Source organism: Camelus dromedarius, chromosome 13 (genome assembly GCF_036321535.1).
Source record: "Camelus dromedarius isolate mCamDro1 chromosome 13, mCamDro1.pat, whole genome shotgun sequence".
Classification (NCBI taxonomy): Eukaryota; Metazoa; Chordata; class Mammalia; order Artiodactyla; family Camelidae; genus Camelus; species Camelus dromedarius.
The window spans coordinates 57,208,557-57,225,620 of record NC_087448.1 but is presented as its reverse complement, the minus strand read 5'-3'; the positions used below and the strand labels follow the sequence as shown (position 1 = coordinate 57,225,620).

The following is a 17,064-nucleotide window of genomic DNA, read 5'->3' as shown; positions in this document are numbered from 1 at the left end:
ACTTGCCAGGGGGCAAGGACGGCGGCTCAAGCGTGATTATAGAGAAATATAGCAGTTCCACTTTTATACCTGAGCAGGTGACTGAAAATTCATACTCACTGCAAGAGGTTTTTTTCAGAGAGTTCTCAATGGATAATAGAAAGTGTTACATTCCAACTGATGGCGGCCCCTAAACATGCCAGCTCATGGAAAGCCCTCCAAATTCTGAGTCCAGGTTACCTGTGACTCACATGTTTTAGCCTCACTAGGTTCAAGCCTGAGGCAGTGACATATTAAAGACGGAATCACAGAGGGACCCAATTCTCCCTGCCACAGACTTCTCACAACTATTCTTGTTACAAAGGAGGAAGGATATGTCTCCCAAGCACAGGTGGCACAGCTCAGCTTCACCACCTTTTGGTACCAATGATAATGCCAGACGATGTCGGGGTGAGAGAAAAATAAAGGGGAAGTGAGAGCAGATGGAATGCTCCTTCCTTCCTTCCCAAAACCAGTGTGTTGTACAAAATTGAAAAGTTTGATGAATGCAGAGGAAAGAGAGAAGGTTCACAAAGAAGGAAGGGAGGAGGACTGATGGGATCCTCTTCGTTTTCCCAGCCAATTCCGAACACTGTAACCACCGTTAGTGGACATGACCTGGCTTTCTGCACAACATTCCCCAAATACTTCCAACATGTTATCCCCTCAAAACTTAACGGCAACAATACTGATGCTGAATAATGATAGAAATTGTCTACTGGAGGGAAAATACTTCCCATGAAGCCTGTGCAGGACGCTGATGGTTTTGGGCACTGTTATTGCTGCCTGAGGTTGGGGCAGATGTGTAATCAATACTGTACTTTTAATGAGAACCACAGAACAGACTTCAACTCGTGGGTCTCCAAAAGCTGATAGCCTCTCTGTTAATAGCCTACTCTTCAGAGCACTTCTGCCCATTGTTATTGTTTGCGTGTATTGTGTGTGTATCCATCCATTCCACTTTTGTTCATAAAACCCCGATTTTTTATAAGATCCTGCACTCTCACCCATGCCAATGGGAAGGAGAAACGGTACCTTCAGAGAATGACCTGGCAATAGGGAGAAGAAGCTTTAAAAAGTAAATATGCTTTTTACCTTGCCAATTTCACTTGTAGGAATTTATCCTGAGTAAGACATGAAGGACATGTACAAAGGTGTAGTATAAAAATACTCCGGGCAATGCTGATTATAATAGTGAAAACGTGAATATAACCTATAGGACCAACAATAGGGCACTGGTTTATGAAGTGTGGTGCAGAAATGCAATGGAATTCTGCACAAATAGCCAAAGTGTTATAGAAGTAAGCTTACTGGTATATAAAGAAGTTCACAATATACTTAGAAAATTAGACTATAAAACTATCCAATATCATTTTTGGTAATAATAAATCTATACAGGAATATAGATGTTCAGGAAAAAAATCTGTAAAGGCAGACACCAAATTTTGACTTGTTTCTGGATGGTGGCATTCTGAGTTTTCCTCTTTTTGCTAATCTGTATTTTCTGATTTTTTCAACGACTATGCCCAAACAATATTTATTTTAAAATTGAGAAAAGCACCAGGCATGTCTCAGGAATCTGTACTTGCAGCTACTCACTTTTGTTTCCTCCCTTGGGATGGGGGGGTGGGGGGAGGAATCCTGACAACCCTGTAGACCAGATGTCCCTGAAGTGTCACTTCAGCCTCTTGGGGAAAATGTGATCATGAGAAGCCTGCCTCCATTTTTCTTTCATATCCTGGCTAGAAATTGATGCTCTCTATGTAGTTGAAGTCACACAATTAAAACTTATCTATGAAGCCAGAAGAACTACACGAAATTTTTTTTTTTTTTTTTTTGGAAATGGATGTCAGTATAACAGAGCACCAGAGGAATTGTCCATGTGGGATATTGTCCTCAGCCTTTGATTTCCTGATGGATATCTTTGGTTATTGCTTTTTTCTTATCAACTGTCAAACAGTAATATTGTCTAGTTTTTCGGGCTCCCATTCAGAAGACTGTGAATATAGAGACCCCATACCATCAAATAACAGGCTAAGTACACAGACGCTTTCAACTCCAGGAGTTTCCATTCATCTCAGGTTTCATTTGCTAATTCCATGATCTTATCAATAAGGCTGCCATCTGCTTCTCAAAAAAATGCCAAATACCTCTAGCTTGTCTGATAAAGAACAAAACTCATATTTTAAGATAACCACTCTTAGGGGAGGAACGCAATTTTCTTCCTTTAAATTGTCAATTCAGTAATTTAAATATTAAGTGAAAAATGTTCTTATCTAGACATTACACAAGTTCTAGCATCTACAGATTATATACCATTAAAAATGAGCCTCTGAAAGCAGGACATTTGGATAAACCATATCTATCAGGGGTGACTTAATAGCAATCTTGTTTATTGGGGATATGGGCTAGACCAGTGCAAAATTTCAGAACACACACCTCACCTGACTCAGGAGGTCTGGGGTGGGGCCTGAACTTCTGCATTTCTAACAAGTTCCTGGGTGAGGCTGAAGCAGTGGTCTGTGGACCACACTCTGAGTAGCAAGTTTTCCAGTTTGGTGATTTCATGTGCTCGGCCAGGCCAAAAACACCTTGTCGGGGCAGCTGACAAAATGCGGAGCGAGTGGACACCCCAGCCTGCACCAGGGGGCATTCTATGGCTCTCAGCTTCTGCTATGCCTCCTCCTGAGTGGCTGCAAGACCCAGACCTGCCAACAATGACACACCGAGGACTGTGGCCTTTTTATCAGTGTCACCCACCAGCTACATGCTAAATGGCTCCAGCCCTAAGAGGAAGGTCCAGGAACATAATGGGTGTCTCAAACATGAAGCCATACTTGTCCCAGAAAGCCTCATTGCCTGGGGCACAGAAGAGCCACAGGCAGCAGGACCCTTGTCCACAGGTATGATGGTGAGTTCCCACCTGGAGTGAGGCCAGTGCAGTCCCAGGGGGACAGGAGAAACCCTCAGGGCTCTTTCCCACACAGCTGCAGGAGCAGTGGCTGTCGGGGTACCAGATGCTCCACACTAGGGGTTGCAGTAGGTACTGCTGAGTAAAAGCTTGCATCTCACAGTCACTTTGGAAGGCCAAGCCACAGAGGGGGACAGACTGGACAAGGAAATCAGATTGCTCTGTGCAACATCTTAACGGTTTCTGATCCATTCTGCAGCCATGGCCACACAACAGGAAGGACTGTGTTATCAGTGATATCATCATCCAGCACAAGGCCACTCCTGGAGAGCTTGTCCAGGGCTGCAGTCACTGCAGCTGTGCAGCAGTTCACCTCAAATCTCTCTGAGAACAGCTCTGCACATGAGCACGACTGTTGTGCTGGAAGAGGGTCTTAACTAGAATAGAAATGGAAGCAGTGTTTATTTGGGGTCCATCTGCTGGAAGATGCACACGCAAGCTCTCCCAGCACACGTGGAAGGTAGAACAGAAATTCAAAACCAGGACTGCCCCCCACTGAAGATATATATGCATTTCCCTGATGATTTGTGTCAACTGTTGGGTTTGCAACAGTATATCAAACAACATCAGTAGGATTAATAAGTCCTTTGGAATCTGAGGAGGTAGAAAATGAAGAAAAGTGGTGATAACCGCAAACTGAGATACTTAAGATACCGGTCATATTGGACTCTAAAAACCATATTACCACCTCTAACTTTGTCTGGAAGGCGATATTCTAATTTAGAGAAAACCAGTGACTTTTCTTAAGGTGCTTTTACTGCAAATAGGAGTGAGAAGCTGGGAATAGAATAGGTGGATGTTTTAGTCTTTTTGCAAACCTGTGTATATTGCCAACTTCATACTGATCACAAAATTAAGCCAATTCAGTGGCTGAAATTGTTCTTCACAAGGATTAATGAAGGGATTTGCATTCTGCCTAGAACTTACAGAATACGATTCTGAAAGATATTTGTTCTGAAAATCATAATGGGGAAAGTATTATACACAGGAGAAAAAAATGAAAGCTGTGACATTTATAAATGAGTCACCGTGAAACTGGCTTCTACCATCTCTTCCAAAATACTAATCTTCCTTTATTGGATGTATGAAAAATGGCTCTAAAGTGAGCAAACTCAGTCAATAAGTTCTTGTCTCCTCCAATAAGAACAGGAAGAAACTAATATTTCAGATCCTGAGTCTGGAGTTAGCTCTCAGGTATGGGGACGCAGATCGTCTACATTCAAATACTCTCCGTCAGTGATGAACTCACAGTATGCGATCATGTCTTTTCAATGTGCTTTTAAAGCGCCTTCCATTTGTTTATTAAGTCATGATGGGCTTATCTTTCCTTCCACACTGAGGGGAAGGCATAGATGTGGCCGAAGACAAAATCAAAACGTATTATGCTTGAGTTTCCTGAAACAGCAAGGGGATGATGACTCTACTGAGAAATGAAAGGGAAAAGTCAGCATTTATGCAGAAAGATGCACCTGTGAGAAAAGGCACCTTGGGAAGGGATGAGACACCCTCCTGTCAAGCCCCATGGGGGATCTAGACAGCCTTGCAATTAACCAAGACACCCTGATTTTCTTATGTAAAACACACCTGCAATCCACCTGACCCTTCTTCCTCGAGCTACGAGTGTATCTAGGGGCCCACAGCACCAGCTGGGCCTCTCCGAGGCTGCCCTCAGGGGCAGGTCACAGACACGATGGCCCCAGGAAAGCAGGCGGCGGGGGTCAGAACTGCACTGGACCTACAGCCTGCGGATGCTCGGGGCCAGCAGGGAGAGCACAGGCAGGGCACAGGGAAGCCACCTGAGCCGCTGGAAGGGCTGAGCAGGAAGCTGGGGAAAGAAAGGGAAGAAGCAGGAGGGCAGGAATCCGAGGTCTGGGTGAGTGAGCCAGACTCAGTGACTCCTGCCTACCCAGGATGTGTGTCTCTTTTGCACAGCTTGGTCTGTGCTCCTGGGCTCAGATGAGTAAAACACATGGCCATCTCTCCCTAATTTCAGACACAGAGAATTCCTCAGGGCACTGCCAAGCACTCTGTCTCTTCAATGGATCTTTTACCACGTGGGCTTTGAAAAGTCCAAAGATGTGCAAAACTGCAAGGCATTCCTGCGGTCACGGGCAGGTTCCTAGGGCCAGGTGAAGAGTGAATGATTCTCCTTGAGTTTCAAGAAGAAACAGTCTTAGGGCACAAATTAGGAGGACAAATAGAGAAGGCTCTTGGACAAGAGCCTCAAACAGAGAGAACTAGTTAGTTCTTTGACCACCTCCTACTGGCATTATCCTGGAGTGTTACACTGCCCTGAAAATACCATCGTTTAGCTCCTAGCATCTTCTAAGAGGAATTCTCCAAGTATGATTACAATCTCTATTTGAATGGAAATATTTAATCACACATCATGGGAATTTCATCGGCGTTACATGGTGCCGTTGATTTTTTTTTCCTCCCAGCATAACTGTTTCCCTTCTATCCATTTAAAAAATTTCCCCTTTTTATTGAAATCACGTAAGAATGCAACTTGTACACAGTGGCTTGATGATCTTCTAGCCAGGTTTCTGGAAAAACAACCTAAAATCCTGAGGGTACAAATTAAATTCAGTTTCCTGAGGAAGTGGTATGATTTACTGAGCTCTCCTGAGTGCTAACAGTGTGTTGAAAAATCTCTGTGCCCATCAACCTAAAAAAGACACACGGGCCAGTCACAACTAGAAGAATATTCGTCCACACAAAACTGAAACACCAGCGAAAGAAGCCCCCTCAGCCACTCCCCTGAGTTGAAAGTGACGTTGGACACAGTCGGTGGAAAGGTAATTCTTTAATCTGTAAGGTTGAGGAGAAATAGGATGCCCTCATGCGCTCCCTCATCAACTTCTTTGAGGGGAAGGGGATTAAAAATCAGCATCCCCTCACCACAATGTCTCTCCCACCACTGCCTTACAGGCAGCTCACAGTGCAGAAGCCCAGATTAATTCTGAGGAGCCCTCACTTCGAGATTCATGCTACAGGCCACCAGAGTGGATGCTCTCCTCCAGACTCTTATTCTGGGACAATGAAAAAAGGTACAGATTCCTTGATTCTTCACTCCTTTCCTCCCTCCTGTCTTCTCTCTTTTTAGAGGCGTTTCTAAGACATTCACATCTTAGCATCCCAGAGCTTCTGGAGAGGTCCTTAGAAGTCACCCAGCCCAATCAACTCATTCTGTAGAGGGGGAAACTGAGGCTCAGAGAGCCTCAGAGAGCCCCCAAGAGCACACAGCTAACTCATGGTGGAACCAGGACTAGGACCTGAGTCACCTGAACCCCACTCCACTGCTCTGGTCCTTTCTCTTGGTGATGATCTTTCCTCTTCTGCCATCAGGGGCAGGCAGAGTGAGGAAGCAGAGAAAAAAGACAACTAAATAGAATGGTGTTCTTAGAAGACGCTCTCCTGATAATTCCAGGAAGGAAGAAAACCAACTGTGGATAGACAGACCTTAACCTCAGCTCACTCCTAGGAAGCATTTATGCCCCTGCGAACTCAAGAACAAACAGGTAAAGGAGCATCAGGTGAATGTTCAGCAAGAACCACTCACAGACATAGAAAAGTCCACTTCCTAAAAGTGAACGGTTAGAGCCAATGCTCAAATCCCAACCAGGAATCATTCAGAAACGAGCTGTTCAGTGGCGAGAGGCTGCCCAACGGCAGTGGAATGACAGGGAGACGCAGCAGCTGCTTCCGGGACTGACTCGTGGGAACTGGGACTGACCGGTCAGCCCTCTGGGCCCTGCTGATCACACAGAGGGCAGAGGCACCAAGCTGGCTGTGACAGGGAGAGTGACCCGGAGCTGAACCACTCAGGATAAATAGGAAACCCATTAACCTTCTTTCTACTCAGTCCTCTGAGTGTGATTATCTAGTTTGTGGGGAAATGCTATTTTTAAAATCTACTTGGAAAATACTTTTGATTATTTGTAGCACCGTTGAATCTATGTTTTAAAGGATAGATTTAAGATTCTAGCCTTAAAAATTTTTTTTTCTTTTCCGAAGGGTCTACTCTGTTCCCTTCAACTGACTGCTTAAGGGGCCTTATCCTGAGTGTGGAAAGGCAGTTCAGGGAATATACAGGGAAAAAACAGCCAGAGGCCCACCAGTATCCACTAACCCATTTCAACCTCCCAGAACAAGGATGTGATGGCTGTGGCAGAGGCAGCCATTTTGTAACTTTGAGGCAACTCTGAGGACGGAAGCCAGAAGCCGAGGACTGTGTAGCAGACCCACACTGCTTCCTCTGGACTTTTTTTTTTTTTCTTTAATGTTATAGGAAAACAAACACTTATCTGTTTAAGTCATTATTTTTATCTATTATTGATAGTCAAGTACATTCCATAATTGAAATATGGAACACACCCATCCCCTTACTTACCAAGAGGTCCCAACACTGAAGAATGGGGCAGGAATCGCCAGATATTTAAAAAGAAAAGGAAGAGCAACAAAAGGCTATTGATCCCAGTTGCACTAAGAGAAATTTCAACTGAGAGACCGCAATTAAAATAACGGAGAGAAAAACATCCCAAACCAAATTACCGTTTCACTGACAAGAGAGGTGCTTTGTTGTGACCCAGAGGACTGATTTCAGAGCTACAAATTGAGCTAAAGCTTCAGGCAAGTATTTTATAAAAATCATTCTTAAAGAAATGTAGCCTCTGGGCAAAACTAAGTGGAATAAAAATGGCGGCACAGAGAGAGAGAGTTCAAGAGAGCTTTCTTTGATTTTAGGGATGCCGAAGCTTCAGGGAGTGAATGCAAATCACCAGAGCATTATTCTCATTATTACTAATGGTTTTTAATAACTAAGGGGCGATTTGGGGTCTCCAGTTGGCTGAAATGATCAGAAATTGCTCACTGCAGTTATACTAATAACTAAATATAATTTGACACTAAATTACCATCCCAGATACACAGCTTTCTGCACAGTCTCTTACTGCAAAGGAAAACGAAGCCAGAACATCAATAAATAGAATAATCCAATTAAGTGTCTTTCCATTTGGGAACTATTCAGAATTGAGAGTTTAACTGGATAGTGAGACAGGACAAAACAATTCACTATTTACTGATTCAAAAAAATCAGGGCTTTTTTGTAAGACAACTTTTGGTTATTTTAAAGTAAGCATTTTATCAATCTGAGTGGCTTTGTCATGATCTCAATCACTGTAAATTGTTCCTAGATATAAGGCCTGATTTCCCATAAACAGATTGCCTTATAATTTAATATTTAATACAGGTAACTTTTCCTATGCTCAGAGTTATATTTACAAATATATTCTCATTTTAACCATACATAATAATCACCTATGATATCTGCCTGTAGGTACAGAAATACGAGGAAAATCTGCTCAAGGAGTTGGGGTCACCTCATGGATCCAATGAATGTGCTCTGAGCGGTTAGCCTGCAGGCAGCATGTATTTGACACACATTTGTTGAATGAATAAGTGACCTCAGCTTCTTCAGAAAAGGTGTTTTCGAAGCACGTGTGTTAATAAAGCCTGACCTAGTTCCTCCAGGCTGAGTTTCCACAGGGAAAGTAGTGGCACGTCTAGCCCTGAAATCAAAGGCACAATCAAATTCTCCAAGAAAAGCCTCCACTTTCAGAGTTAGAGGATCCTGTATCACATTGTTTGGCAAGGATGTCTTTGGTGATTCTTACTATCAAAGCAGGGCTTACGTAGATGGCCTTCTCTGTGTATGCAGATGCCCACCTGACCCCTGGGGTTTGTGAAGATTAAGGCTGAAGGACATTTAAGCCATACTTACTGCTGGTGGAGGACATGTGGCTGTAGTCAGACCTGAAACACAAAACCTTAGCATTAGTAGGTTAGTAGATTATTTTTCTCTAATCAACTGATTTCTTCAAGCTAGAATTTTAAACCATCAGTGGTAAGTAGCATTTAACTGATAAAAAAAAAAATGCCACAAATCAGAAACTACCATGCTGAGGATTGTTTTGTGCAAAATCAAGTCATGTCTAAATTTGAAAGCAAAACTTGAAAGGCATTTTAGAAATCAGGGGTCCTTCCTATGGGCTCTGTGAATCTCCCAGATGGGACACCAGATGGGTCCTGAACCATCTAAATTTACTGGCAAATTTTTGAATGGAACCTTATTTTTCCAGGGAAAAGGCTCAAAGTTTTCAACAGATTCTCAGAAGGGTTCACGACTCCCCAAAAGGTGAAACCACTGCACTTGAGCACCCTTCGAATGTGAGCACCCCCCCCCCGCCCCCACCGCAGGGAAATGTTTCTTTGCTGACGTAAGCTGAGGCAAGGCAGATCCTAGGGAGTGAGAGGGAACCCTGGGTATAAGGGCTTCCACCTCCAAGATCTGGCTGACCATCAGGAAACACACAGACACAAGGATGGTCAATTTCAGTTCCATCTGGGAAGAAATCCTGCTAGGTGTTAGAGTAACAGGATGTGGGCTATGATCTGGAAAGGGAAAAGGCAGGGTAAGGGCCTGAGTGAAACCACCCATCAGTTTCTACGCTGAAAAATCAGCTGCTGGCATTCGGCCCCTGTGAGAACGGGAATCTCGCCAAGGACCTGCTGCTTATTCTCTCCTATGTTTCTGCTCTACTTGTGTGGTTCTTCACCGTCCCTTTCTGGCAACGTCCTTGGTATAGAAGCTACTGGTTTTCTCCCCTCAGAGTCCTCGATTCATTCTCGGTAGGAAATTAATCTCTCAGGCATAGAGGGGTTTATTCTGCCAAAGTAGTAGTTATGGGATGTAGTTACACAAACAAAGTGGTTAATGATGTTCAGTTTTATAGGTATACACTCCTTTTATTTACTTAGTCTCCTGTTGCCTTTCTTGAATCATCCAGTTTTCACTCCATTGGGTTTCTTACCACAATAAAGAGGTATATACAAAACTTCTGCCCAAACTCGTCAAAAGCATGCCTCTCACTGGTTAAAATAACCTGTATCTCTCACACGAAACAGTGCACTAGCTTGTCAGCAGAAGAACAAAATGGAAGAAAAACACCATGTGGTTTTCTCTTTTCAAATGAAATATTTTAGTAGTCCTAGAATCACAGAATTTTAAGACTAGAAAGAATAGCAACTAGTAACATTTGCATATCCCTTTATGTATTACAAACTGCATCTACCGAGATCTAATCCATTTTTTTTTATATCATTGATTAGGAAACTGAAGTGATAATATTTGTAAGGAAACCAGGGGGTGAGGAATGAAAAGGGCTTGAACTAGGCGTGTAAAGCGGTGGCAAGGACGGTGTTAGAAGGCAGAATGGATGGGCTAGGGTCTGGAGATGTGCTGGCTAAGGGAAAAGGAGAGGAGAGGGAGAAAGAGGGGAGTCAGAGATCAGAAACATTCTGAAACACAGGATTTGTAATCCCAGCACTGGTGCATTAAACCCTTCCTGGAACCAGGCAGGACATACGCAAACTCAAGGCCAATACTAAGAAATGTTAACTCTATATAAATGCAACAAATACTCAACCAATATCCACTGTGGTAGATGCAATAGCAAAACAATTCCATTACAATAAGATCATCTTAAGATGGCCAGGCTTCAAAGGAATTTCATGACAATTCAAACAAAACATTCAATAAGAATGTGCAATCATATTTATTTTATTAATAAAATGTTGTCAGTATTTTCAGCTAGGACTTTCCAAATTCCTTTGAAGCATATGGGTTTCACATATGCATACATTTTAAGATCTGCATGCAGATGGATACGTATGTAGAATGAAATATACATTTGAAACACATGTCAGAGAATCTTAAAGTGCAACGGTAGTATTTCAGGACAGGTGCTAGCATAATGAATACCCCTGCCATGAATCTCTCCATACTTCTGGCGACGAAAGGCCTGCCCAAGGTAGGCCTGCCAAACGGTCAGACTTCTGAGTCACTCTCGCCCTACTCCAGTTCCTTCCTCATACAGCAGCCAATCTTTGCAAAGCCCAAGTCTGATCATGTTGCTCTCTGGATGAAGCTCAAGCTGGACAGCACACAATGTAAACCCCTTTTCTGTGATTGATGGCCTCTGCCGATCTCCACAGTCTCATCCATCACCCCAACTTCCACCCCTGTCCACCATCAAAACAGAAATCAAACAGAAGGGAAAGTCCCCTAAAATCTCACACTACTCCCCAGCCTCTGGTTCTTGTGATGTAATTTGTACCCAGTTGCCATAATGACAGAGAGACAATTTTAAACTGCTCTTTTCACTAAAGTCCATCCTAAAATGCTGCTACATAGGTCCTGTTATTTAATTTTTGATAAAGTGATGTACTATAATTTAGTCAACCATTTCCCTTTTGCCATCTATACGATTGTTTCTGATTGTTCACTTTTGCAAAGCACACAGCAATGAGATATTTAATAAATACAGCTTGATATTTCATTTCCTTAGAAAAATGATCATGATGGGGAATAGGGACTGAGTCAAGGTGTGAACACTTTTATAGCTCTTAAAATACATTCCAAAGAACCCCAAAAGGTTATTTACTAGAAATATGGCCAGTGAAAGACAAACTGTAAAGCCTGAAACAATTTTGCGCATGAATAGGCTCAATTTCAGATACTGACTACGGTTCTCTGGCGGGGTGTGCACCTCCAGCTTTTTTAGGTAGAAAGAAGCAAGCAGTGGGGTACCTGCCTTGGGAATCTTGTTTATTGATCTCACATCCTAAGAATTCACCCAGCTGGCTCTCCATAAGACCTTCAACTTGGCCAGAATGAAGCATGAAAAGCGAATCCACGAATTTTAGGATGAAACATTTATGAACACATGATACAGGTGAGCAGAATACAAGGATTATATATTTCTACACACCTGACACAGATGGTAGACACATTTCCAAACATTACATTTATTTAGTATCTGGGCCAATAATGAACAGGAAATAAGATGTGGTCCCTTGACTGTACTTTAATTGCAATTATACATAAAGAATTAAATATAAAGGATTCTACACTTAAGATGGTTTACCACTGTCAGCAGCCTACTTGCCAATTTATATACATATATAATAGATACCTTCCTAAATTCTCTTTTCCAGGAAAATATTAGTATAAGAATTGATCTCGGCATTTCAGTAAAATTGATCTTGGCATTTCTATAAAACATCAGCTCAGTGCACCATAGAACTCATCTGTTAACTCTCAGTCCACTGAACTGGCTGCCATGGTAATTTAGAGCTTTCCAGCTCCACCCTGAACACAAGATAATAGAGGACCTAATAGATCATCTTGTCATGTACGTAAGATTCCCCCATCTACCTTTCTTTAAACCTGTCCCATTAAAAATTGTATTCTACCTATTCCTTCCCATCCACCCATTCATAAGCTCTAGACCTGTGAATTGCTCGTTATCTCTAAAATCACACTGACGTATCTGTGGGAGGTCATTAAAAGATTAAGGGCATGGTATGACCCTATGTTTTCAGAAGCTCAGTGACAGCTGACACGGAAGCGGACATCCATTAATGCCAGATCAAACTGCCAAATGAAAAGAATCCATCAGCTATGGTCATGTTTCAAAGAGTGGCTCAGAGGCCAAGTCTGGGAGACAGCACTAAGGAGACCCCATAATAAGGCACTCATCTTAGCCTTTTGTTTGGGTTTACAACAACACTGCCTGTCCTTCTGTTAAGAGATTCTGTTTCTTGAAATAGTTGACTATGGTCAGTAGCCACCTTGCCAGTTTTTCTCTAACAAAAAGTACACAGAAGCACAAGGCTGGCTTTCCAGTGGATCTGGAAAATGAGTGTTTCAAAATTCATCACCACAGCAGAATACTAGTTTGCTTTCAGTCTTGGTCTATATCAGCTCTTCCTCCTTTACCTGACATTTCAATGTTGTACTTTCTCAAGGCTGGTCTTCAATAGTACCTGCTTCCCAGAGCTGCTGAAGGATGAAATGAGTAAATGAAATCTGTAACCACTGAGAACAGTGCCTAGCACATAGTAAATGCCAGGTATGAGTTTGCTATGAACTTTAGTTGATTTAATCCACTCCCAGGGCTCCAACTGCCATTTTCAGGCTGACAGTTCCCAAACGCAGTGCCATCCTGCAGCCCTCCTGTCTGACCTCCTCTCCAGGGAGACAGACTTGGCTGCTGACTCAACCTCTTCACTTGGCCACCTCCCAGTACCTCAGATGCTACGTGTTGAAAATGACACTGCTCATACCCTGTCCAAACCTCTTTTGGAGGGGATCACAGGCTACTTTGAGAATCTGATGAAAAACTAAGTCTCTTCTCATAAAACTTCACAAAGCACATCACTTTGCATACAACTTGAAGCAATCCACCGACCCAAAATTAAGGCTCCCTGCCTCAGCAGATGTGTCACTTGAGCTGACTCTTGAAAGAAGAGTCATTTCACCTGGTGGACAGGCAAGCCAGGTGCAGAAGGGCCTCACTGGCAAAGAGGGCAGGTTGACAATGGCGAGGAATCAGAAAAAAATTTCAGCCAATGTGGTTATATACTGGGTGCAAAGATGCATCTAACCACAAGATCAAGTGACAAGGCCAAAAAGGAGGGGGTCCTCATAACACTGGGGCTTGTAGGTCATGCTAACCCCTTTGTACTTTGTAGGTGACAGAACTACTAAAAGTTTGCAAGGGGGAGAAACACAATCAGATTTGCATTTTAAAAATAATGATAACACATACTGAGTGCTTTCTACACAATCTCGACAGGTAGCTATATGAAATCTGGATAGGGTAAGAGGGGGCAAGCTATGAAAAAGCAGGGAAACTAAGGTTTGATAGTTTTAAAATAAGTAAACTCAACTTTAAGGGATATATGAATATGTGGCAAACACAAGACTAATAAGCATTCATTGAAATTATTTCATTTAAATACATGCCATGTGATTTTAGCTTAAGGATGCTACCTAGGCAGTAAGAATTCTTCAAACAACTCGGTCCTGTTAAACTACACACTTAGTGGCAGAGGCAGAGCCAGCAGCTCTGGTGTCAGTATGCTCAGCAAGCCCCTTCTAGAAGCCCTGGCAGCTGTCATGCTGTTGCTGGGATCCTGGGGTGATATCACTCCTGGCTCAGGGCTTCCTCTCCACTTCTCCAAGAGAAAGCCCTTGGAAAAAAAGATCCGTTTCAGGTGAGCTCTGCAAATTGCAAACCAACGGACCAGTTGGTGCTTTATTCAATGCAGCTGAAAATGAGCTGGTGAATTTTGCTTTGTTTCTTCCATTCACGGTCCAGCTAACTAAAGGTGGTGGTGGTGGTGGGGGGGAGCCAAGGATCTTCAGCTGAAGTTGATAAATGCCTCATATACACAGTGCGGGAAAAAGCAAGGGAGGCCAGTATTTGGAATCAGGTTACTCCACCAGGATGTAGTTGGGTTCTGTAGTCAACCACTAATGATCACTAGGGTGGATAACAGGCAAAACTCACAGCAGGAAAACGCTTTGGGGCAGTAAAGTCCCAGATTTGGGATAGAGTGGGTCGGGGGCTGCAAAGAAGGGTGGGTTGGGCAGGCAGGAGGGGCTGCCTACGGAGCCCTTCTCTGGGTCAGGTCGGATCCTGGGTCCATTCTGGGCCTGGGCTCTCTTCCTGTCCTCACAGAGTTGCCGGATCCTGAGATTAGCCTAAATCTCCCCAACCTTCCAGAAACAAGGCTTTCTGTGGTCTGGGCACCTCCTCCCTTCCCCGCGGGATACTGCAGATCGGAAAAGACACCCTTTCCTTCGGGTTTGGTACCAGCATCCTGGCTGTAGCGCTGACTCTGCACAGGGAAATCCTCTAGAGATAGGGCTGGGCGGAAGCCTTTACAATGACGTTCGTGTCCTGAAAGACATTCAGCCTTTGTCCCACTCAGGATAAGTGTTGGTGGGAGAGGGTTAATGAGTCTCCAAAGGTTTGGGCTAATTATTTGAGTCCGCTGAAGCAAAGAGGACATTTTAAAAAATAAGCAGAGCTAGATCATAGCACCATCTTCCTCCCACCTGTACCCAAGGCAAGCGGTTCAGGCTGGGACAGGTGTACGCAGTGATGAGGGAGCTCCGCGGGGCAGAGGAGGAGTTGGGGACGGGGTCTCAGCAAGCACAATAAAGTCATAAAATGATAAACGCCATCGTCTTAGACGACTTCTGAAAGACTTTTGGGTCTCGCGTATCCTACCCGCCTCACCGCTTCTCATCCCCAAACCCCATCCCGGACTCCAGGGGGGCCCGGCGCTACGAGAAGTCCTCGCGGCAGGTGAAAACAAGCGCAAGAGCACCCCTCGCCTCTCGCGCAGGGAACTCCGGCGCTCCGCGTTCTCTCAGTGAGAACGGAGGGCAAGAGGGGCTGCGGTGGCGTGGGGCGTGTGGCTGTACTCGGAACCTTGAGTCCTTCCACTTTCCTGCCCTCCGGGGTGGGGCCCGCGCTGCCCCGGGCAGCCTCAGACCACGCCGCTCTGCCCTCAGGGCCGGCCCAGGAGGCAGCGGGCTCGCCGCTGCCCCTCCGGCTTCCCCGGGGGACCCGGCAGGAGCAGCAGCCCCCGCGGCCGCGTCTCGCCTAAGCGGCTCCGGCTCCGGCTCCGCTGCGGGGTCCACGAAGGTCCCGGGCCGGGGAGGAGCCACCGCGCAACTCAGAGGGCACCCCCTCGACCGCTCACTGCCCGCTGCCCGACCCGGCCCGCGCGGCTCACCCTCCGGTCTCGGCGCCCGAGTCCACGCAGTCATCCTCCTCGCCGCCGCCCGCCTTGGGGTCCATGGCGCGCTCCCCGCCGCGCTCCGCTTGCGGCGGCCGGCGTGGCCCGGGGCGCGCTCCCTCCGGGCCGCTCAGCGCGGCCCGGCCCGGCCCGGCCCGAGCTGGCTCGGCTCCCTCGGAGCGTCTCGCGGCCGGGGCTCCCGCAAACAACTCTGGCGCCAGCCCGCGCCGCGCCCTCTCCTGGCCGCGTCGAGCCGGGCTAAGGAGGCCGCTCCCGCCCCGCCCCGCCCCTCGCCGCTCGGCCGTGCGAGCGTGTGCGCGCGAGGGTTGCGCGTGAGCAAGAGGATGTGTGCACCGAGCGTGTGCGTGCAGGTGTGTGCACTTGAGCCAGGGTATGCGCGTGCGCAAGAGGGTGTTGCGCGGTGTGTGAGCGCGCGCGGGGTGTGTGTGCATGCGAGCGAGGCTGGGTGCACGCGCAAGAGGGTGTGTGCACCGGGTGTGAGCGTCTGCACGAGCTCGCGCGTGTCGCGCGCCTGTGTGGTGTGAGTGCATGAATCGGGAGGTCTCTGTGGTCGCTTGCGCCTGTGTTTGTGGTTTCATATGGGTGGGTGAGGTATGCATTTGTAGGCGCACGCTTCTGGGTGTGTGCTGAGCGCGTGTTCCTGTCTGTGCTTTGTGACCTCATGTTATGTGTGAGTGAGCCAGCCCTCTCCTCTGGACCCACAGTCCTGGAATTCGGAATCCTAGGGATTGCCCCAGGTTCTTGACCCGGGCGTTATGAATCCCCAACCCCCATCCCCACCCCGAGAAACACCCGACCGCGCCGTGAGAGCAAGAAGGAATCTGCTTCACTTCCAGTTTGAAGTGACCAGTTTGAACATCTAGGTGTTTTCTCAGGATCGCCCACACTGAATTCATAATCACCTTTCTTAACACAGGTCTGAGTGGCTTCCTACCAGCAACCTGCCAGTTTACAATACAGCAGTGTCATGCATTCATTTGCTATTTTAAAACATAGCTTTAAAAATAACTTAAAAGACCATTGGAGGAACCTGCATTCAGGGGTTGTTGCAGTAAGGCGATAATGGGTGTTTGTAAAGTACCCCCCCCCCCCCCCAGTGCCTCTTGGTGGGTTAATGATCAACATTGGAGAGGCTCATCTCCCCTTAGTCGGTTAGGACCTGATGGAAGCTTTGGGGGAGGGAGGGTCAAAACAATTTGGATTTAATTCTGACAGCCCTGTTCAAGTCATTGGAAGAAACTCATTTCTACTTTTTTTTTTTCACTTTTAAGGCAAATTATTTAACCTCTTTGTGCCTTAATTTACTTATCTGTAAGATGGGGCTATTGATATCCACTCAATAGCCTGTTGTGAACTTAATGAGATCATGTGTAAAAATGCTTAGCATTGGTCCTGAT

At 45.5% G+C, this 17,064-nt stretch overlaps 1 protein-coding gene across 1 annotated transcript in view; it reads right to left on the bottom strand.

Annotated features, from left to right (window-relative positions):
• FAM124A (family with sequence similarity 124 member A) overlaps window positions 1-15,805 on the bottom strand; it is a 71,927-nt gene extending 56,122 nt beyond the window's left edge. The window contains exons 1-2 of the mRNA XM_031465972.2: window positions 15,644-15,805; window positions 8,772-8,803 (exon numbers count right to left, since the gene is read on the bottom strand). Coding sequence (XP_031321832.1) covers window positions 8,772-8,803; window positions 15,644-15,708 — 97 coding nt within the window. The 5' untranslated portion in view covers window positions 15,709-15,805. The remainder of the gene's footprint in view (window positions 1-8,771; window positions 8,804-15,643) is intronic.
• Between the last annotated feature and the right edge of the window lie 1,259 nt (window positions 15,806-17,064).